The sequence below is a fragment of the Falco peregrinus genome, chromosome 4 (genome assembly GCF_023634155.1).
Source record: "Falco peregrinus isolate bFalPer1 chromosome 4, bFalPer1.pri, whole genome shotgun sequence".
NCBI classification, from domain to species: Eukaryota; Metazoa; Chordata; class Aves; order Falconiformes; family Falconidae; genus Falco; species Falco peregrinus.
The window spans coordinates 64,251,565-64,274,725 of NC_073724.1; the positions used below are offsets into that span (position 1 = coordinate 64,251,565).

A 23,161-nucleotide genomic window follows, 5' to 3' on the forward strand; every position below is an offset into this window, starting at 1 on the left:
TTCATCTGACGTGCATGGTGATATTTTATTGATTTGCTACTCTATTAGTTCTGTATAAAGTATATCATTATACAAAACACAATATGGGTTGCCTATGCCTATATCTTGGATCTTAAAAATCAGTGTAACCTAACTCAAAAAATGCTCCGTTTTATTGGTAAATATTCATATTTAATTATAATTGGAGAGCATATGCAAGGAGCAGCCAGAGAAAACAAACATTTCCTCCTCACAGTCCAAAGAATCACTCTTTGCCATAGTGGCAAGCCAAGTAAACAGAATAATTGCAATTTTCACTGCTGCTAAATAAGAAATAGAAAACCTCTTCAGGAACTGTTCTGTGTGGCTGTAATAAATGCCCACAGAAACAGGCTAACCTACATTATTCATCCCCCTGCAGGAAGGGTAGTCCTTTTAGAACTGGAAAGACTGCAAGAACTGGAGCAGCTGATTTTAGCTGATATAAACCAGAAGTTATATTTTACATAGATGCTATATTTATTTTTTAAGGGGGGGAAAAAAGGTATTTAGTTCGGGCAATTCTTAAAATTTTATGCTGAGCAAGTACAAGTTTTACACTCATAAATCAACAGCAATACCCAAGTACATAAACTCTGCAAAAGGGATTCTAATTACCATACTACACTATACTTAATGAAGATAATATAACCTAAGCTAAATCTTGTGTTTACTCAGTTGTGTCAAAACCGGCCACTGGATAAAATCTCTAAGCAGTCCCAGAAGTAGCAGCCAGGGCTGAGGCTCCCCCTCTTCCAGCCTCACAGCTAGCCTGCAACTATGTTCCTCCGCAGGCATTCAGTCTCTGGCCTCGTGAATCTTGTATTCCTCACTGCACCAGTAAAGCATCAACAAAAGAAGGGCTTTAATTGCTCCCCACTACATGAGACCGGCAGAAGGGAGAGTGGCTGCCAGCTCTCACGCTGAACTCAATGCTGGTAGTGTTTGTTTGTCCACAGGTGGCAGTGCCAGTGTATGACCTTCAAAGGAGGCAGGTGCAGAAACACCCAGTCCATCCTGTGTCAGCAGCAATAGGTAGGAAAGGGATGCCAACGCTTCAGCCCAGGCACGACACTGGAAACTCCAGGCACATGGAAGCAGCAACCCTCTACACAATTTTACTGCCAAAAAAAAAAAAAAAAAAAAAAAAGGCACCTCTGAAGTCTTTCAGATACGTTAAAGGTTAATCCTGGATTTTTGATGAAGGCACCCCAGGAATTAAAGATCAACGTACCATCTGCATACAACACTGAGTTCTTTTACAGACCTAGCCTGGTTCTTCGGTACGCACAGCGAATCATTTGTCACACATCATCACACACTCACCCAAGATTAAGGCAATACTGGACAAGTTTAGAGGACTAAGCTTAACCGTCCTCTCTCTGCCCTGACTACTGGCTGGGGACAGTCAAACACTCTTTAAGGAAAACTGAAAAATACATCACTAAGGGAAAACGATCAAAAATACAGGGTTTAGGTCTCCTCACCTTTTCTTTTACCTGCTAGGGTTATTTTCATGAAAACTGAGTGTTTGTGCTTGGCCATACCCATCACCTCTCCTAATCCACAAATTAAGCTCTCCCCATAACATGAACGCTTCGTGTCTGCCTGTACAAGACAGTGACTTGGCAAGGGCACCACTTGGTATGATAAACACTGGCCACAGGACAGCTGTTGCCTAACCTCTGGCTCAGTGTTTTGCAGGCATCCTAACAGAAAAGCTTTGGAGAAGGGCTGGAGAAGCAGAAAAGGGTAACTTTGTAATAGGTAAGCTGAAATGATGTCTGTTGTCTTTCTAGTCAATAGATGGTAGAATGGAAAACTTAAGGATCTCTGAGCTTGCTGATTTATATTAAGAAACAATAACTAACAGTAAAAATCCTTCAGCACAGACAACTAAAGTTGCCTATTTTTTTCTACTCTTCAGGAAACAAAACTTTTCTGCCTACCTATCGACACCAAGTTCCAAAGCCACCACACTCATTACAGCCAGCTATGAAGGCTGACACACATACACACCTTGACAGCTCACAGGCGAAGTATCTGGGAAAGGTCAAAATACCTAGCACAATCAACAAGACCAGCTGCCACAGCCCAAAACGCGTAATGAAACACTAGAATTCTAACACTGAATTTTTAGAACTACAAAATGATGATACAATAAAGCAAAACAGATATATTTTATGTATTGATTTTCTCATCAGTCTTGAAAAAAATTTTGGCACGTTCCTGAATAATAATTCTATGAAAACTGAATTCAGACAGGCTCATTCTGTGACGACACAGCCCATGAGATACAGCACCCATCATTTGGGTTTACTGTTAACTCCCGTTCTCTACAATGAATGATCTCCACTTTTTCCACAGAGACAGTTTAAAACCTGAGAGTTTTTAAGTTGAGAAAGCCCTCTATTTTGCATTACAGCACCTATTGACTACAAAAATAATCCAAGACTTGTTAATATATATATACAAAATGTAATTACCTGGCTATGCATTGATCTTCACTGTGGGGAGTTTCCTTGTTATAACCACAACAAAGGTGGCGTCTAATGAGAGTAATGCCAAGTAGGACTGGGGAAAATTAATATGCAGAATTCTATGATTAAGGGAAAAAAACCTCTCAAAATCCCTGGAGCTTGATGAACTTTCTACCCACAAAGCTGCCAGTTACTGTATTATGTTTACAGGTCTTCTGTTTGTTAATAATTGCAACATTTCATCATTCTACAGCTTTGCACATCTCTTTATAGAAATCTAGTATTTTCCTGCCCATGAAGTGGGGACTGCTCAGGTTGAATGAGCCTTGATGCCATTAAGCGTGAGGCCCTAGGCACTGATATTTTCTGATAAAATAATTTCAGCCACCTCACAATGGAAACTTTTCATACATTTTTGCTCTGCACAGCCAGATAACGTAAAACAAAGAGGGATCTCCCTCTTCAAATTCTCTAATTCTTTCAGGGTATCAAGCCATTACACTACTTGCTACTTCAAAAAAAACCCACTCCACATTACAGATACACTAGTATTACGTTTCATATCAAACATGTGCCAAGTTTTTCTCCTTCACACATTTTCTTTCCAGACAAAACACAGCAGAACTGCCTTATAAATGATAAAAACTGAACATACAGCACATTTCAGTACAGATATACATTCTGTTATCTGTACTCTTGCTGAAGGTATTAGCTCAGTTAATAAAGCTCAAACTTGCAAAATCCTCCTTATCATTGTGTTGTATAGAAAGGAACCTTATGTCTTCAGAAGCAGAGTAATACTGAATAAAGCAAGTCAACTAGACAGAAAATAGAGGTCTGAAGTACTTTACTCACCTAGTTAACCTAGTTGTGAATATGAGAATGCCAAGATGCAGCTTTATCAATTGGAATCCTGGTTTAAATACTTTATCTGTTGCTATGACTTTGACATGTGAGGAAATAGGGACTATTTGGAATTATTCCATCTTTTTATGTAATTCCAAACTCTGTACATCAAATGACACACCTATTTATTGATGCTTTTTTTCTTGAGGTGCATCTTGCTTTGTTATAGCCATAAAAATGAAATTGTTTTATTAATTTTGTTCATTGTAGGACCCGCACAGTCAAACACAGCTGAACTGAGACTTGCATTAACAAGCATCTGCTGGGACATAAGCTATAGTAGGTTAGTTCCACTTCAAGTTTAGGCAGTCACAAAACCATAGTAGTAGTTATAGGAGAAAGTACTTGCGGCTCTTACGAGTTGTTGCCAGAATTACAGGGATAGCAAAAGACAGTGCCCCTACCATCAAAGAGTAAATTTTTATTCCATTTCCCAGATTCCTATTAGAAATAAAATAGATTTATTTTGACAGCAAATGCTTTAACAGTAACTTTCACAGTTACAATACCACTTGCAGCAGAGGAGTCTGCCAGCCTTCTATACCCCTGGAAAAAAAAAAGAACTCGCATCATGCTTCCAAAGGCTTAAGATTTTCCTGAATGTGGTCACAACACTGTTCCAGTCCCCTTAATCCAGCCTCTCAGTGCCGGGTCCATTTGCATGGGAGATCTGCCTGCTTCTGGTGCAAACAGTTCATAGACAAAGCTTTCTCTCTACAAGCAGGTACCATCTGTCCTATCTTGAAATGACATAGGTGATGCTGCTGTGTTGTCTATCACACTAGGAACATACTATTCCTCAAAAAAAGGTTTCTGACACTCGATAGTGACAGTGTGGTTGGTCTCCTTCAACCCAAACCAGGTAAAGCTCCCTTTCTAACGTGGAATGAACCAAGCTCTCTGCATATGGTTGCCTGCTGACAGGCTCCCTAACATAAAAGGCCTGGCAGCTCTTGTTAGACGTTCACTATGGTTTCAGCCCTAGATGACAAAAAGAATTACCAATAAACTCACTGCTAAGAAAGCTAGAAGAGGAAAAGGAGGAGTCTTCAACTCTAAGTATTCTGACAGAACCCATTTCTTCCTGTTCCCAGGACTCAATCCAGACCAGAGAAGGGGGTGTTGAGTGCACTGTGCTCTTTGCATTTATACATGCAGAGTGACGTATGGATGCTGACGTTAGGTAGACAGATGCCAGCAGACAGCCACCAGCCACCAAAAAGAGCTCCTTCAGTGATCAGGACAGATCTCACCTTTGGCACAGAGCCAGCAAAGTACACTACCTACAAGAAATTTAAAATATTATAATGGACTTTCTTTTCATTGTCGCTCAGGAATGTGGCAAGAACTGGAAAAAGATAGTAACTCAGGCATGCTTTAACTAAGGTAGGCATTGTATATACTTTTTTATATGCATTTGTACAGTTCCTACAAGACCTTACATGTTGAAGTACATTGAGAAAAAAACAGTTTCTTCCTGTGGAGCATGCATACAACATAATGCAGACAATTTAACAGAACCATAATATTACCCTTAAATTTACAGAAACAAAAACCTCAAGACCAGAATGATTAAAAAAAAAGTGTGTCTTATCTCTAGTGTGGCAAAAACACTTCTTTTAAAGACAGACATACTCCAACCACCACTATTAGTCCAAGAAATATTTCTTAGCTTTGGACGCACGCAATCGAAATGGAGATTATCCCTACTATTTTAAACACAGATGTCTTACACTGGAACAAGGAGAAAAAGTCCTAGTTTTCCACAACAAAGTGTGCTAATGGGTAAGGTTTCCACATAAGTTAAAGGACAGCATGCAACTCAGGGCAGAATTCCTACAGCACTGAAGCTCAAGGTTATCCAAACCCAAGAGATTGTTTACACAAAACATATTTCCTTAGAAAGGCCAAGAGGTGAAACCAGGGAAAGAAGAAAGAAAAGAATGCAAAAAATTACAGTTGTCCCTGACTGAGGGATTTAAGATACCATGAAACAGTAATAATGCCATGCTTTTTCAATAACACACTAAAATATGATTAAATAGGATGCATACATTTATAGAAGTGTGCATGTAAACACATATACCAAAAAATTAATGATAAAAATACAAGTGTGAATATCCATGTAGAAATCATACAAGAAGCATCAGTGTACAACAGAGGCACAAACAAAATGATCCTTGCCATTCCTTTCTTGAAAATCACATATCTTTATCATCAGCAAAAAATTTAATGAGTTAACATTCAAAAGAAGACAGTTCCATCATGTCCTAATGATCACCACATAAGGAAACCATTTGTTAAGAGAGTCCTTGTACACACAACACATTACACTCCTTCAAATCAAACAGGGCAAACCAAGATGGCTACTTGCATAGGTAAAGACCCCCACGAGTGTGCACCATAAAGCCAAATTCAAAGCTATATGTAGAACTCCCCTTGTGTGTGTTTACTTTAGCAGAAAAAAACGAATACCCTCTTTGTAAATAAGTTATATGAAATGCATCATAATAGATAGGGCTTAACTCTGTATTTACAACGTCCTTAAACTTGGGAATAAGGGTGCATTAATGAAGATAAAAATTCTAAATTAATAGTTTCTAAAAGGAAGCACACACCAGTTAAATGAGTGTGTCTGGTTTTTTGCTCAAGCCAAACAAATATTTAAAGCCTTTTGTGGAAGAGGATAACAGACTAATACATGGTATTGGCATTACGGGAATCATTCAAAGTATAAAGGGCAGTGTGGAAAAAAATACCAAGATACCTGTTGGGGAAGATGACAAACAGCATTAAAGGCTGGCAAACTCAGCTGGAGATAAAGGGTAACTTACAGGTGAAAGGCTCAGACATCTCTTTTTCTTCCCCATGTTAATTAATCTTCTACGTGCTTTGCACAGATTAGGTTTTAATGCCATTACTTCACAAGAAAAAAGATTTAGCATAGTAAGATACACTCAGAGATTAACCCAAGTCGTGAAGCTGTATCTAAATCTTATTGTTTCCAAAGTTACCCGTGCTTTTTATTTACTCTTCAGACATTTCCTAGGGATAAGACCGAATTGCAAAATCTGCATTAAGCTTTCTTCAGTACTGGCACCAATGACAGGCACCATTGATACAGGTTCAGAGCTGGACCACTACATTCCACTTCAAATGCAACACAGATTAGTGCTGTTCTAACACCAAAAAAAAGAAAAAAAAAAAGAAAAAAACCAGCAACAAAACAATAGTTTAATTGAAAAATCTAACAAACTACATCATGGGGATTAAAACAATTTTTATTTAATATTTTAAAGAGATAATTAGGCCTAAAAGAGAGAAAATACAACATTATCAGATTTTGAAGAAATAATACAACATGTCAGACTATGTTGTTGTTAATTCTGATCCAGAGAAGATGAATAATACATGCTTTAAAATTCTAATTTTAAGTCCTGAAATATGCTGGTAATTAGGAAGGCATACAACAGAGATGAAATATAACCTAGAAGGCCAAATGAGAATTTATACTCTGAAGTCATTTCATCTGTTAATCACTCCAGCTAACTGTATCAGAAGTAAACTTGCTAAAATGATAAAGTAATGCAGACCATTAAAAAATTCTAGCTGAAGAGTAAAAAAAAAATTAAAAAAACCCCACAGCACATATCCACAGAAAGATCTAGGCAGACCTAGTAAAGCAGATTAATAGTTCCAAATGACTGAAAAATGCCAGAGATGTGTATAACATTGAACATACTCCCTACTGCCATTTTCAAAACAATTTCCCACCTATTCTGGACCACTATATTACTAACAGTGAACTTTCTGGGACACACCCTTCCCTATTGAAACAGCCTCTGTAGGGAACGTGAATTGTTCAAAAGATTCCAAAGATCCCACTCCGTAGCACTCCTACGAGCACCCATTCTTAAGGCCATCTAGCACTTCACTTGTTTCAAGCACATTTTTACAAAGAAAAGCCACACGTTGTGAATTGTGATTTATGACATAAATTACAGTAAAACAAGTAATGAGTATCTCTACTCCGCAGGGTCAACCTGAGCAACTTTAAATCACCTTTGGTTCAATTTGAATTGCAGATGTAGCCCACAACTGGCCAACATGTTTTATTTGATCTCACCATAGACTTTGGCAGGGTAGACTGGCAGATTGATTGCGGCTGACAATGACCATCCCTTGGCCCTTTTCCTCTCCATTCCTACTAACTCACCTATTTCAGAAAGTTTTCTTGTGCCAAGGCCAGGAAACATCCATTAGCTGTGTAAGGCAGAGGGTCTATTTCTCTTTTATCTTAAGAGTTGCTGCTTGTCTTGTTCAAGGGCATCCCAGTCTGGCTAGTTTTGTTCTCTGTATGTTTAACTGTTAAACAAAGGAGGCCCAGGCTCTCAGTTTCCTCAGATTTGGATATACTATCTATCTCTGTCCTTCTCGTCATTCATCGCTGTTATCTTTAAACAACAAAACTGATCTTCATTCTTGCTTATTGCCTGTTACGTGTTGAAGGCCAGGTTGGATGGGGCTTTGAGCACCCTGGTCTAGTGGAAGGTGTCCCTGCCCATGGCAGGGGGTTGGACTAGATGATCTTTAAAGGTCCTTTCGGACCCAAACCATTCTGTGCTCCTATTATGCTGATTGGCCATCAGCTCAGCTTTCCTTTGAGAGTTTAGATGATAAAATGAATATAAAAGATCCTAAATTACTCAAAAATATGTTCAGTATAAATTAACAATATTCAAAGTTCACCATCATCAAAATAAAGATGCCAGTTTAACCATATGTACTCTTCATTAAACTACCTCCCTCCTCCCCTATCAGCTAGGAGAAAATAAATTAAAACAGGATAAACTGTGCATGCAGACTAGTCTGTTAGCGTCAAACAGCTGGGCTGCTCCAGCAGTGACAAAGAGGTCACTGTGTGAAAATACACAGCGATTACAGCAATAAAGGAAACAGCTGATAGAGGTTAGATGGTGGAAACAAGAGGGCAGCCACAACAGAAAGACAAGTTTGGAATGAAGACAGAAGGAGCACAGGCGGAGCAGACGAAGAGCCTGCCAAACGGCACAGGTCTGGGACACAGAGCTACAGCATGAGGGGGAAGGGAAGAGCCTTAGCTGTCCGATGACTCCTGTCATCGCTTTGTATTTTCAGTTTCTTAGAACTCAGATGAACTCTATTTAGGCTGAACAGTCCTTTAGAAGTGATTTTAGAAAGGTGAAATTTCAGAGAGAAATATGCAGCCATTTCTGACACAGAACAAGAATACGTTTTTGGTCACATTACTAAATTCTATTGACTTTTCTATGAAAGGCTGCAACATCTCCTTTATGATTTGGAACAGAGGCCTGAAAATCTGCCTGGGAAGTACAACTGTTGGAATGCACCTCTACCATCCTCCTGCAAACTGCATAACTTTGGACGAGTTCTATGCATTTCAAAAAACAAATCCTATCTATATCTGCAGATCACCACACTTCACAGCCACATTTCTAGAAGACACTTCTTGTATTTAACATGTACCGGGCTGGACACTGCTTCCCCTGAAATTGTGGGTTTGGATTTCAGAATACCTGGTCAACTACAAACCTAGTAAGACTGCCATCTCTGTGGTTTCAATGCTTACTCCTGCTAGAGCTGAGTACCAAAGGAACAAGCAGCAGTATAAACAACCCACAAGCAAGAAAAAATGGATGCTGAGGGCCCCATGACTGGACAAAGCAGGCTGGAACAAAAATTGGAAGTATCAGTGAAGGAGGTGCAGAAAAAATAGACAGGAAAATATGGAGCAAGAAATGCGGGGCACTCAATGAGCAAGAATACTAAAAATGAAGAAATCTGAAGTAACAAACACATGAAACCTAATTCAATGGTTGGATGGAAGCGACAGAAGCATGCACTGATTGTGCAAGGAAGAAGGGGCTAGAAGCACAGGGTGAAGGCAAAGAGTACCAGACAAATAGTAAGGTAGAAGAAACAGGACAAGCAAAAACAATGCTGAGGCTCTGGGAGATAAAAATGGAAATGAGTACCAATGCATGGATGAAAGCCTGGAGGCCTGTGGAGAAGGGCACAGCTACATGGGAGAAAGCCCTGCAGAAGAGAACAAGACTGATTGCCAAATGATGTGGAAGTCCAAAGGGGAGAGTCAGACTGGCCGGACAATGAGCATGGACCAGGCAAGAAGACTGAGGGGTGGAAACTAGGACTAGCCACAAGAATGAAACCAGAACAAAAAGACAAGCTGAGAAGAGGGAGGACTTGAAAAATGACACGTTAGTAGCAGTGAGCAGAAAGAAGCAAACACACAGAAGGCACAACCTTTGAATGCTTGACCACCCTTTAGAAGTGGAGTCTGGAATAAAACTCAAATTTCTGACCTTTACTGTTCATTGCTATTACAGTGCTGCACAGAAAATGGCAATCTTACCAGCAATTACACTCTCAGCTCACTGCAGAGGTCCATGCAATGACCTTAACGTATACAACCCAGCTAACAAATCCTCAGAGTATCAGCATTACATTACAAAGCAAATGGCGGGGGTAGAGGGGGGGAACAGAACTATTACATAAAAATACAGGGAGTTCTCTCTCTCTCTCTTTCTTTCACATACACACGGAGTTCCTAAATTCAGACACAACTTTATGTGACTGTGAACATCAAACTGATGAAATTTGAGATACGAAGCACTACCTGGCTTCATCTCCTTTGTATATGGATTTTCAACAGATTCAAATACTGTTGACACATTACTGAACAATATTCAGCAAAAAAACTAGTCTCCAAATTGTTCGGGTAGGCTTACTGCATGCCACTCAAGTATTAGCCCACAGAGAAGAGTATTGTCATCTTCATCACACTTTTCATGTCTCCCTTAGCACATAGTATCCCACTCTTCTCACGTTAAACATCCCTTTATTTTCACCACATTCTCTTCATCTCACACCATTTACTAGAGGTGAGAGACACCAACAGATTACAGTTTTTAAAGACCATACTAAATAGATAATGCACATGACACCTGATACTGCAGAGTGCTTTGTAACTTTAAATATTCTGACAGCAGTGATCTCCCCAGCAGCTATAAGTATTCAGCATTTCCACGACTGATTCTAGTGCAAAGTTTGAGGCCCAGAAAATGAAGACCTTGCAGAACTGGCTGCATATGGGAAATATAGTTCCAAAGATTTGGCAAAGCACCTCTGAAAGGCTTGGGCAGAGGCAGGGATAGAAGTCAGAACACAGCCCCATTTAACCACAAGACTGACCCTTCTCTTCCTGCCCTCCCCTAGTGCACTGCCTCTCTTTACATTCCCATAACAAATGAAGCAAATGTCTGTAGACAACAGTCCCCATCGGTGCATAAACTAGGGGAAACACCCAGAGCTGGCATATATAGCACACTGAACAGCAAAGGGGTTCTGCATTCAGTCACAGATACGCTAATGCATACCTGACCTCTGGCATTCCTTAAATCTAGGTGATTTTGGAACTGCAACAACCACCTTTGAAATAAAGACTGGTGCATATAATATTACTTGAAATAATTCTAGAATTATGGAGCTATAGGTCTATTTTGGATTCCAGTTGATTTCAATTTATTGTATGTCCTTGAGATCCGTAGATTTTCTCTGGAAAATGAAATAAAGTATTGGCAGCAGCTTATGACTATTTAAATGAGGTTCCTTTTTTATTCTTTATATGAGCCACAGACAGTGATGCAGTTCATTGTTAATAATTTAAAATCATTTCCCTCCTGCATTCAGAGTAACCTTGTTCTCTTTCTTAACCCTTTCAATAAGAGCACCTTTAGCCTGAACTCAAAAGGAAAAAGAGGTTAACAAAAATGCACTATTTGCGAGTCCCTCCTCTAAATCCCTACCAGACACTCACCTTCTGAACCCACTGACTGGTCAGTGTTTTAATTTTAATATTAAATTAAATCAATATTAAAATACATTTTAATTTAATATTAACCAAACACATTAAAATCCCTTTAAGTTTTGGGAAGCTGCACGGAGAACAAAAGAATTGCCCCCATTCAGCTCTTGGATGGACACGGACAATTTGGTTGTCACCCGGCAGCTGGGCTGGCCAACCTGAATGTGAGCGACCGCACAGCAGACCCAGACCTACTTTCTGGCAGGACAAACTGGGAACATGAAGCTGCCTGTGGACAAGCAGAGGATTTAAGAAAGGAGGACGACATAGTGAGAAGCAAATGGAGGAAATGACTGGGTGGGGCTAAGGGCAGAAGTATGGCAGTTAAGATTTCCCTAGCAGTTTACTGGACTTACTGATGTGGACAAGTAACAGGGACTGAAGAGACAACCCTGCAGAAAAGCCAGTTCTGCTAACACCAGGCTGCTCCCAAGCCCACCACATCACTCTCTGTGTCTCAGGTGCCATCTGAGGCAGCCGGACTGGACTGCCCGCCCTTTGACAGGGAAGAGGAGAGGTGAATGGCAGCACCAGAGGCAAAACCAGCTCAGCTGCATTGCTGAGCAGCAGAGAAGCAAAGCCAGTACCATCAGCCTCTTTCTGCAAACTAACCCCCCTCAGTCCAAAGGACACCACGGCCTCAAAGCAGCCAGTGGGGAACAGACAAGAGGCGCAGCAGCTGTCCCCTTCCTTCCACTCATTTTCCTTAAGCATCAACCATAGCACTATCGGAGTATCATTCGCTGAATATTTTACACTGATCAGTCAGACATTATCATTACAGCTTTTGTGACACTCTTCGTAGAGGTGTTACAACATGGCACAATGCAGTGTCACATGGAGTTGCCCGTGCCAGCTCTAAACAAGTTAGTTCAACTGGGAGCAGTACAGCTGCATGAACGAGCACTGCCCAAACGAGGCTGGTCAGCGCAGGTTCCTTTGTGCTGTACTGAACTGTGCCACATAAACATAGCCTAAATGGGGAACAGTACAGAGCACAATGTCTCCTCAGTGACTACTGTATATAAATAATAAATAGGACTGCTACCCACTGATGACACTGATGATTGTACCTCTAATCTTAATTTTCATCCTCCCACACCCGAGGTTCCCTGGTTTTATTAGAACATGCTGCTTGAATTGAAATCTTCGTTACAATGAGCTTAATAGCCAGACGTACAGCTGTCCCGCTAGTCTCCTATAGCAAGATCTATTCCACAGATCTCCGACTTCTACCAATAGCCAACATTGATACTGAATGAACTCTCACGAACAAAGCTATGTTTTCTTAATAATAACAGTTGTATAAACATAAGGTCTTCTCAGTTAAAGGGAAACCAACATCAAAAAGCAGTAAAACATGGAACCCTAAACCCTTCTTTCTTTGAAGAAACACGTTTGAAGCGAGGTGTTTCTAGTTATGGGTGAATGAAATGAGAATTCAGCTGCAACAAACGGACATCCAGTCCGTATGAAAGACTAATTAGATCCATCTGAGAAGCTGTGTCTAAAACTGCTTCACATATTTCAAAGGAAAGCTCTTCTAGTCTATCTTTTGAGAAGACTACATCAAAACATTTAGTCACAGCTGACGCACATCTATCCACTACAGCAGTATTATTTTTCATAAGCCATAAAAGCTACATTAAAGTAATGTTAATAGTCTGGCTTACTTAAAAATTAAATTAAAGGGGAGAAAAAAGCAGCATAGACATTTAGAGCTAAGAAAGCAACTCAAAGCAGCAACGACCTTATAGTTCCCCCCTCTATGCCAAAGCAACATGAGATCCCAAAGTAGAATGTCATACTGAATATTAAATGTGCTGAGAGTTGCTCAAGAGAACAGAATTAATGATGAAACACCATCCAGGAGCTGCAGAGTTAACTATGGCTTTTTGTAGTAATAAGGTAGGCTCTTAACATTACATTAGTATGTTTTAAAATGTAACTATTGCTACTGCTAAACCAGCAGGAGGAGCTCACAACATTTTTTAATCTATTCATTCCACAAAATTTGGGGAGGGGGCTTGGGAAGTTGGCGGGGGGTTTTGAGGGCAGGGAGGAGTTGGTTGGGCTTTTTATTTCCAGTTTTGTTGGATGCAAAAATCAATGGTAAAGAAAGGCATCCAAGTGATGCTCATGTAAGCATTGTTTTTAAAAACTAGAAAATAATTATAGGAACACTGTGGTGCAGGATCTGAAGTGTTGAACACCCATACCCCAAGGAGTTTGCAGTCTTACACTGAAAGACCACAGGAGGACTGGAAGGGTGGCAGGATGCATTAAATGCTGTTATGCCAGAAACAAGACTTTTTGAAGAAAGAAGATGGTATATTATTGCTCTGTATCATTACAGGTATTTAATTTATATTTCAGTTTTTTGTTCACTGGAATTCCTGGAATCATTGAATCATGACCCATGGCAGAACATAGCGTCCCTTTTCATACCACAGGAATTCATCCTATGAAGCCACATGTGTGGGGAATTCTTCATTAGGTAATTTAGAATTAACCATTGTAAAAATCTAGCTCCTTCTCTGCCTTCTAAGGAACTATGCTTTAAAAAAATGAAGAGAAGTAGATTCTAAAATAAAATAAAAACTGACCATGCTTGCTTTTAAAATACTTCACATTTTAGCATTTCAGACCTTTTACTGTATTTTCTTTTTAAACATTCCTTGTAGGCCACATACCAGTGCCAGACCATATGTTACCGTGGGTTTTGTAGCAGAACTACAAATCTCCAAAAACAACCATAACCAAGCTATTACACTGGCCCGACACAGAGGGGAGAGCATACTTAAAACTACACAATTAATTCATTACTTTTCACGTTATTTTTACCTCTCAACCTTGTAGGTATTTTCTTTACATGCTCATAGAATACTGTGTGAATAAACTAATCCAAGATACCCACACCAACCATCTCTCTTTACAAAGCAAATACACACCTATTGTACCAGTCCCTTGCACATAATTACTGCTAAACCTGTATGGCATTTAAAAAAATAAAACAACACAGAATTCAGACACACTCTGCTTCTCTTTTTTTGCTTAGTACACAAGCACACCTAAGGTAAGTACATACAAATTTTGTATGAGTATACTTAATATTTACCTAAGTATGTCTACCTCTGTCTCATCTAACATCCTAGCATCTAAATTCTCTGACAGACTCAATGCAGCAGAGTGGAAATGCATACCAGGAACACTGAGTTCATGACAAGATACCGAGGCCAAGGCCACTTTCATTTAAAAAACACGATGTCAGCAGCCACAGAAACGTAGCAATTAAAGCACTTGCCCAGAGTCAGAACACAAGGATCAATGCTCTCCTCAGACTGAAGGATTCAAGCGCAGAGTGCTTGCCTCCCAGGAGAAACTGTTCCCATCCCATCAGCATATGATGGGGCATCCTCTACCCTTCCAGTAAATCTGCCACTGCACAGAACGGAGCGCAGGATCCATAAAGCCACAGAGTCAGTCAACAAGTAGGAGCACTACTATAGCCTACCGATAACAGCCTTGCTTTGCAAGGGTGGAAATCGTGGCTCTGCTCTCAGCACAGGGCTAGCTTATGCATACCACATTAAAATGCCATTATACAAATACATCTAAGTCTTACAAACAGAAGATATTCTGGATTTGAACCTGAATTTAAAAAGTAGGTACACAACCTCTAAAATGATAGATTCCATAGTATGTGACCTATAGAACTTGCTAATGAAGAGTTTTATTTGCACAACTGCACATATACTGCAATGAAGAATTTAAGTACTACTCTGCAAGCAAAACATAAACCGCCTGGAAAAAGGCAGGAAAAGTTTTGTGCTTACAGCTGTCAGGATTATCTAATTGAGCTGCCCCCTCCACTTGTGCCTTTACACTGGCACTGGCACTTCATTCAAACTAATACAGGGCATTGTAATAACAGAGTATTTTATTCCATACATATAACAATATAACATATCTAACTTTTTGATCTATAACATCATATATTTAGAACTCGACTAATCAGAAAAATCTTAATTTACTGCTTCTAGGGATATACATTCATTTGTATCTTTACTGGCTACTGCTCTTATTAATTCCTACAGGTACGTGCTTTTCATCCCTATTAATACAGCCCTCATATTTCTTTTATATGACCAGTTAGTTATATATTGTTATGTGCCTGAAGCATACTAGAAATGTAAAATACTAGTAATAATAATTCTGGTATTTTACTGGTTCTCTTAACACATTTAGTAATTTTATACTGATACGGCTGGGCAATGTTACCTTTCTACTACATGGACTACTGGAAAGACAAAACTTAATATGCATTGAATTATGGTCCCACTCCATTCACATTTGTGTTCAAGGAATTAAATGTGGACTAAGTTTGCTTACAGAAGCTTTCTGTGTCATTGCTCTGATTTTATATTATACTATACCTTTTTACAGTTGATGCTTTTTATACTTCAGCTGCATCTAGTTTGATTTTTCAGTGATATTTCTTCTTAGGCATTCTATTCTTCCCCCAGAGAATTAAAAAAACAAAGACAATATTTCCTAAAGTAATTTTAAATCAACTTAGCCCTCAGTCATAAAATTTACAGCAAATGAATACAGAAGAATTCTCCTAATTAAATGTTTATTACATTTTAATTTGAAGTCAAAGCTTAATCATAACTAGATATACATGATTCACTAACTAAATTAAAGCATACAGATATCTTACCTACTCCATGCTGATGATACAGGATGTATTCAAATAACGGTGACAGTAATGCCTTAGATTTGTATTTTTTTACTCTTTTATGTACTATACAATAGGTTTTCTCTTGCAAATATTAAGAGGGTACATAGGCCAATTTTCCACCTACATAGATAGCTAACAAATTCTTCACATCTCATGAAAAAGACAGGTGGGGAAAAAAAACATTGTTTTTTTCCTAAAAATTATTAAAAACATTCATTAATCAATTTCTCATTGGGCTGAACAAGCTTCACTATTTTTTCACACAGATTTCATGACTGTAATGTATTTACCTGCTCTTAAATTTGAATTTAGGAAGTGGTCCAACATTTTGTGATAAATGGTAGCCCATTCTAGTAGCAATCTGAAAAACGTAATCAAGCTTTCTCTACTCTTCTTATTCAGCATTTGACCTATACAGGTCCCACTGGAAATATATCAAATTTCCAGTTGCTCAAAGTAACTTCTGAACTATTTCACCTTATGCTTTTTTAAAAAAATAAACAACTTTCATTCACCACAACTTCAATGGTAAGAAGCTACTTTATAACTGAAAACATCTGGAAATTCTTTGTCAACTGAACAGATGAGAAGATGAGGCTAAGTGGTCTGGGAAAGTATGCATCTACTACATAGATGAACCACCCTAACAGAAAGTGCAGAGAAATCATGCAAATCTGCTGTAAAGAATACTCAAGACAGAGGATTCCTACACTATAGCAAAGAATCAGAAAATGGATTATGCCAAAAGGTTTTGAAGAATGCAGTTTATTACATAAAATACAGCTACAAATTCTTGCTCAACTAAAATTAGGTCCTCAGTCTCCACATAGAGCAACAAATTTCAAACAAAGAGAAACATGACTGTACCTCCTAAAATGTAATTACTTACTGTTGGTATTCATCAGTTGAGCCTTTGCATTCTATCACTCCTTTTGGCAAAGCCGAGGTGTAAAAAAAAATCAAGATGGCCCATCCCTTTTCTACCACCTCCTCCACCACAAAGATATTAATACAAACTGTTCTTTAGTTGTCTATTTCAAGTGACATTCATAGCAGAAAAATAAAACTGAAGAGTATTGAAGGAAGTGAGGAGGGTAGGTTATAGCACTGAAAAGATTGCACTACAGTCACATAATCACTTACCTTTATTTCCTTTGTTGATTGAAAATTATACAGTGGTGGACCCAATAAACTGAACTTTATTATTGGATACATGGTCCAATGTATTTATGTTCTCCCTTGCTTAGGCCACTTAAATTCTTTGCTATTATTTTTATTATACATTTTAAGTGTATTACCTACATGAAATCCATCACCATTGGAGAAGTCAGTTCATGGCTGTCCATGACACGAAACTTCTACACACACCAGTGGCTAAGGGGCTGCTCACATGCTTGCAGTGCGGCTGGATAGGGCAGCTCCCACCCAGTATACTGTTCCATTAGCAAAGTAACTCCACACTGGCTGTGAGCTGCCAGGCAAGGAAGTCTGCAAACAGGCAACAAAGCCACCATCACATGGATCCAGAGCATCCTTGGTGGCTGACATTTGGCTTTGAAGGTTCAATTTCACACAGTGCAGGGAAACCACACAGCTACCAGGTTTTCTCAATATATGTAGGTTCCCGTTTGCTTTTGTCTCTCCCACCCTTTGGTACTCTACAGAACATTCAAGCTTTGTAAACAAAGATCAGGCTGTAACCTTCATCAGCAAAACTGGATCAAGTCTCTGTATCAACGAAATCATAAAAACAAACAAATTTTATGGACTAGCAATAGAAAATGGCATGATGAAAAAGATTCCTGTCTGATATTGAACTAAACAAAAGATTCCAGAGTTTGGTGGTGGGATGCTTCTGGGATGTTTGCTGCTGTTTTACATTAGTCTCATGTAACAGAGGGTATTCTTCCTTCAAATTCTATTTTAGCAGCCATATTGATTGTAAGATCTTTAACTCCACTGATGAGAAGAAAAATTTTAAGCGCAAGAAAAACACTAATCAAAGCCCAGAACCTGACTATCTGTCCTCCAAAGAACTAAATGGATATATATGACAAGCAGTTAGCTTAAATATTCTTCTAATAATTAATATATAGGTCAAAGAACAAAAAGAAGAATAAATGACACTTACATGAATTTAGTTGGCAAATTCTTGGTACACGAGCAAGCAGATCTCACCAAAATTGCTACATTTTAATTCTCAAGTCAGATCATTAGATCCTTTTAATTGTGAAAGTGTCTGCTTTTATGTTGATAGGGTATCACCAGAAACTACTGTCTGATACTGAAAATTCTATAGTACACTAATTTTATAGAAACTTCAGTATTAACATATATGTTGCTGGCTTCAGAATAACAGCAGAGCTACTCTATTTTAAAAGAAGTAGTATCAAATTATGATTTAACAGAAGTTTTTAACCTCCACTGGACACAAGAAAACTAGTATTTTTGTTTGCACTGCTTCAGGCAAACAGTCTTGCTCGCACTTGACCACATCTTTTAAGTCCTTCAGTTTGGGGAAACAAGGCCTCTTGCATCAAGGACCTCTGTTACAAATGAAGTGGTTAAAACCAGATGGTTACAGAACTAAAAATCCTGAAAAATAGAGAACAGCAAAGAGCAGTTAACACTGCACAATTCATTAAGATTCTCATGATAAACGAAGAAAACCACAGATGACCCCTAGACCAAGATGCTGACGAATGATCTGCTCACAAACAGCGGGAACCATGGAGAAGCCTGCTGCTCTCACTCCCTGCACAGAGAGCAAAAGCACTGCACACTGTGAGGTGGTGAGGTTTCGGCTGGCGAGAGTATAAGAGTTAAGGAAAAAAGAAAGGAGTCACTGTTGGAAGAGTCCCAGTGGTAAACAAAGTAAATCAGGATGCAAACACTGCTGCTGCAATGCACAGTTTGCAGCAGGAGTAAACTTCTGAAGGGGAATGTGAAGGTGGCCCTCCCACTGGGCTATCTAACTGCACCACAGATTCAGCTATCTTTGTCACAAGCCACAAGGGGACACAACCCACAAAGTCAGAAGCCCATGTCACACCCACTTAATAACAAAAAGTAAATGCAGAGGTTCAAAAAGTGAGGCTTGTGTTTCTGACAGCAAAGTTAATAAAGAAAGCTTTGAAATTCCCCATTTTTTTTCTGTTATACCTCCTGATCAGAAACAAAGATTTCTCATTCTTGGTCTTTGGCTTTTCTTCTTTGAAGTTTCAAGGCTATTGTTTTTCCATTGTACATCTTTCAATAATAATCCAGAAGAATTTTAACTGTGCTGTATTTACTATATTCTCTTGTCTGCAATATAATCACAGGAGAACCCCAGCAAAAATAAAATTATTAATAAAGAATAACATGTCCTAGGCTACTTATCCAGTAACAATGAAAAATAGGTTCAACTCTGAACAACCCTGGTATTCAAAAAGAGTTACCTACTTTTTTACAAATCCAAGCTCAGGAGTTAATCCTAATACACTATGCCTCAATGTTTAAGTGAGATAGACCTCTGGGCACAGTGAAATCCACGTACTGGGATTTATTTCACCAGCTAAGGAATTTCCAGATGCCAATAAATAAGGTATTATCTCTCCCCGTGTATACAGGCTTGGTTAGGGTAGAATCAGAACGCAACAGTTGCTGTCACCAATCCCTCTGACCCAACCTTTAGGGCACACAGCCTGTCCTACCCAGCACCACTACTTCCTCCCTATTGCCTACACACCTCTTCACCCATGACGCTGGGGGTGCTCCTGCCTCCTTACCTAGCAGCAGAAGGTAACAGCAGTAGCATACTGCAGGGACACAAGGACATGAGCAGGAACCTCCTCATTTGTTATTTTTTGAATAACAAACCGAAGGACTGGAAATCAGTCCATATATACCTCGTTAAACTGGGCTTACAGCCCTGTAACGTTCATACTGCTGCAAGACATCAGAACTGTTTAGCAGTTCCATTTAAACTGAGAGATGGGTTTGGACTGTGCTATAGGTGAGAATGATTTTCTGTGTGTTAAAATGGTAAATCAGCACCAACGGCATTACATGTTCAGCATCCTTTCTCAGAGTCCGTACCACCTGGAGAAACACAGTGCAGTTTACAACTCAGCTGTTCAGCTGTAAATGGAATCTAGGACTGACTCTCATATGGGCTTGTATGTTTAGTTACCTTCACAATCAACAGAGACAACAGCATAAAAGGAGGCTTAGGCCTCTTCTGTCTGTAAACTTTCCTCAGTTTGATTTAAAGATGTATCTTCACTGAATTATGTAAGTAAATATAAGCAAGAGTTTAGGTAACTAAACGAAACTGAAGTAATTCTCTCAAAAAATACACGTCCACAGATGCATGCCTGTGTAATTAGTTGTGCTAAACAGAACTCCTAGTTCAAGGAGGTTCAGCTATGGGAATTAGATTTCAGAGCTCACAGCAGAAAGGGCCTACGCAACGCTCAGAGACACCAGCAGCCACCCTTTACCTTTCTCACAGCAGCAGGCAGCTCCATGCTGACCGCTGTTACACAGCAAGGTTGCAATAAAAAGGTGGAAAGGCTGGGGGCAATGACTACTCTGGGGAAGGTCTATCTCTGTCACACAAACCAGTGCCAATCCAATGCTAAATTGGGCTGAAATCTGGCAGAGATGTTTTTTGTTTGAGCAGTAGGTTGTATCCAAGTTCACAGGATGCCTGTTAGGGCCTGAAATAAATTTAATTCAGTAAAAAGCTGCATGCAGACATGGCCTTCGCTCCTGAAGTGCCATTCCACAAGCAGGGTGAGTGTCACTGCCATGGAGCAACACTATGTATTAGGCACTGAGTAAATAGTTGCTCAAGACCTCCTGGAATTCTTTCTAAAAGAAACGCTACAACTAAAATGACCACCTTCTTTCAGAGTTAAAGTAGTACACTAGCAGGAGAAAATTTTTAAAAGTGCTGACCACAACAATTCATCTCCATATCCTTTTTACAGTGCACCTATGATCCACATAGAACAGAAAGTATCCCTGCTCTCTATTCATATTCTCACATTCATCATGAGTATATGTAAAATAAAGAGTGACAGAGGTAAAGGTTAGGCATCTTGCCCCACCTAGGCCAACAAAAAGATTTTTTACAAAAGGCTAGGTTTTCATTACCTCAGTTCACAGAAGTGAAAACAATCACCGAAAAAGACATGAAAATCATGTCCTTACACTGAAATTTCAGCAGAGCAAAGCAAAAGTGAATCAGTGAGACAACACTGTCTTCACTGTGTGAAATATTAATTTAGATGTCCTTTTCCAAAGAAATCTCTTTAAATGCAACATAAGTGGGAACATTTTGACTATAAAAAATGTCATGGAGAAGATGTTGCAGAAGTTTCTTCAATAAAGACACATAAGAAGAGTAAACAGCTGTCCAAAGTAAACCAGAGGACTTCTGAGATTCCTCATAGTCCTGGCTTTTCAAATGATTCTAAGAAAAACTGGCCTTTTGGAAAATATTTGCCTATGAGTCAACAGGTTCTATGCAAGTCAACTGTCTATTTAAAAGAAAAAAAAAAAAATCTCAGTTTGGTTGTGGAACTACCATTAACAGACTTTAAAAGTAGCTCTTTCTATAAATCAATTCAACCAGCTTGCATCTTGGCATTATTCTGCTGAACAGCTGAACTACTGAACACAGCATTACTATTCTTCTACTGTCATGGTCTGTCTGCCTTTCAAGTTGACAACATTAAGTGCTTAAGTAATTATCTTAGTATATTTGTAAAAACAATAGTTTACACACACTCATCTGAAGTGACCTAGGCACATCTTGAAACATTAGTGTTTTACTATGACTACGCACAGTTTTACTGCTGAGGTGCTGAATAATTCCACTGCAATACAATTACACAATCCACTTGCTTGATTCTTTGATCTGTTTGGGTTTTTTGTAATCACTAACTACACATAACATCAAGGTAATGTAATTTTTGTTGACATTGCGCTTATTTTCTTGCTCTCATATCTACAAGGCAGCATAAGACCTTACTTCTAAACAAGACACTAAACAGGGTTGTTAATTAGAAAATGATTTCATAAACAAGTAGATACAAAAACGTTCCACAGGCACAAACAGAGAAAAATCTTTGCAAGCTAGCACTACTTAATTAACACAGAGAGTCCTGTTTTGTAATTTACAGCAATGCCTGCTAAAGACAAAACAAGCATCTATGTTGGATCACTGAACACATAGAAAATTTTAGTAGGTGTCAAGGGGAATATACATTGACTCAATACATCAAATTTCTAAGAAAAAAACAACAGAACTTACAGAAAATGATGAGCCATCCTTAGAAACTGCAACCAGGTAAATTCCATCTCCTAGACGCACAGAGAGCTCCCAGGTACTTCTCTTTGATTTAGCAACAGGAATTCTAAAAAAGAAACAGACAGAAGAAGAATTTTTAACAGAGATTTCATGCTTCTCCTATTTTAACCAGAAGCACTTCCCTCACCGGATGGTCAAGAGGTACACAAAATACCATTAAACTATACACACAGTTGGGAAGCATAATTGAAAAAATACTAAATACATTTTTCTGTCAAATCTCATATAAGGAGAAAATACACTCTCTTTCTAGATTTGCCTTGACACACCAGGTACACTGATAAAGTTATAGGAGGCTCCTGAATACAGCCAGAGCTTGCTGCAGAATTAGCTCAAACAGGATGAAAAGCAGATGAGAAAGCAGGTTGGCACGAGAATAGCAACAGTGATAGCTGGGGCAGTCTTTTTCAGGGCAAAATATAATCACTATTTCTTTCATCTCATTCTCTGTAAACCTTAATTAAAGACCAATTACAGACAAAAGATTCAGCCAAATAAGGAAGAGAAGTAATGTTATAATTAATACACATTTTAAAGAGTATCTCATCCACAGAGCCCTTAAACTGAAAAAATAATGATACATCATCACAACCCACATGTAGGTTTATACCTATTCCTGCAGCATTTTCTAGCTCCACTAGTTACCAGGTAATACAAGAAACCTGAATCTTTTCAACTTTAGCTTAAAGAAGCACACCTGGCAGCAA

At 38.9% G+C, this 23,161-nt stretch overlaps 1 protein-coding gene across 1 annotated transcript in view; it reads right to left on the bottom strand.

Moving 5' to 3' along the window:
• The window catches only part of PCCA (propionyl-CoA carboxylase subunit alpha), a 292,537-nt gene that overhangs the window by 89,437 nt on the left and 179,939 nt on the right, over positions 1-23,161 (bottom strand). The window contains exon 19 of the mRNA XM_055802742.1: positions 22,398-22,500. Coding sequence (XP_055658717.1) covers positions 22,398-22,500 — 103 coding nt within the window. The remainder of the gene's footprint in view (positions 1-22,397; positions 22,501-23,161) is intronic.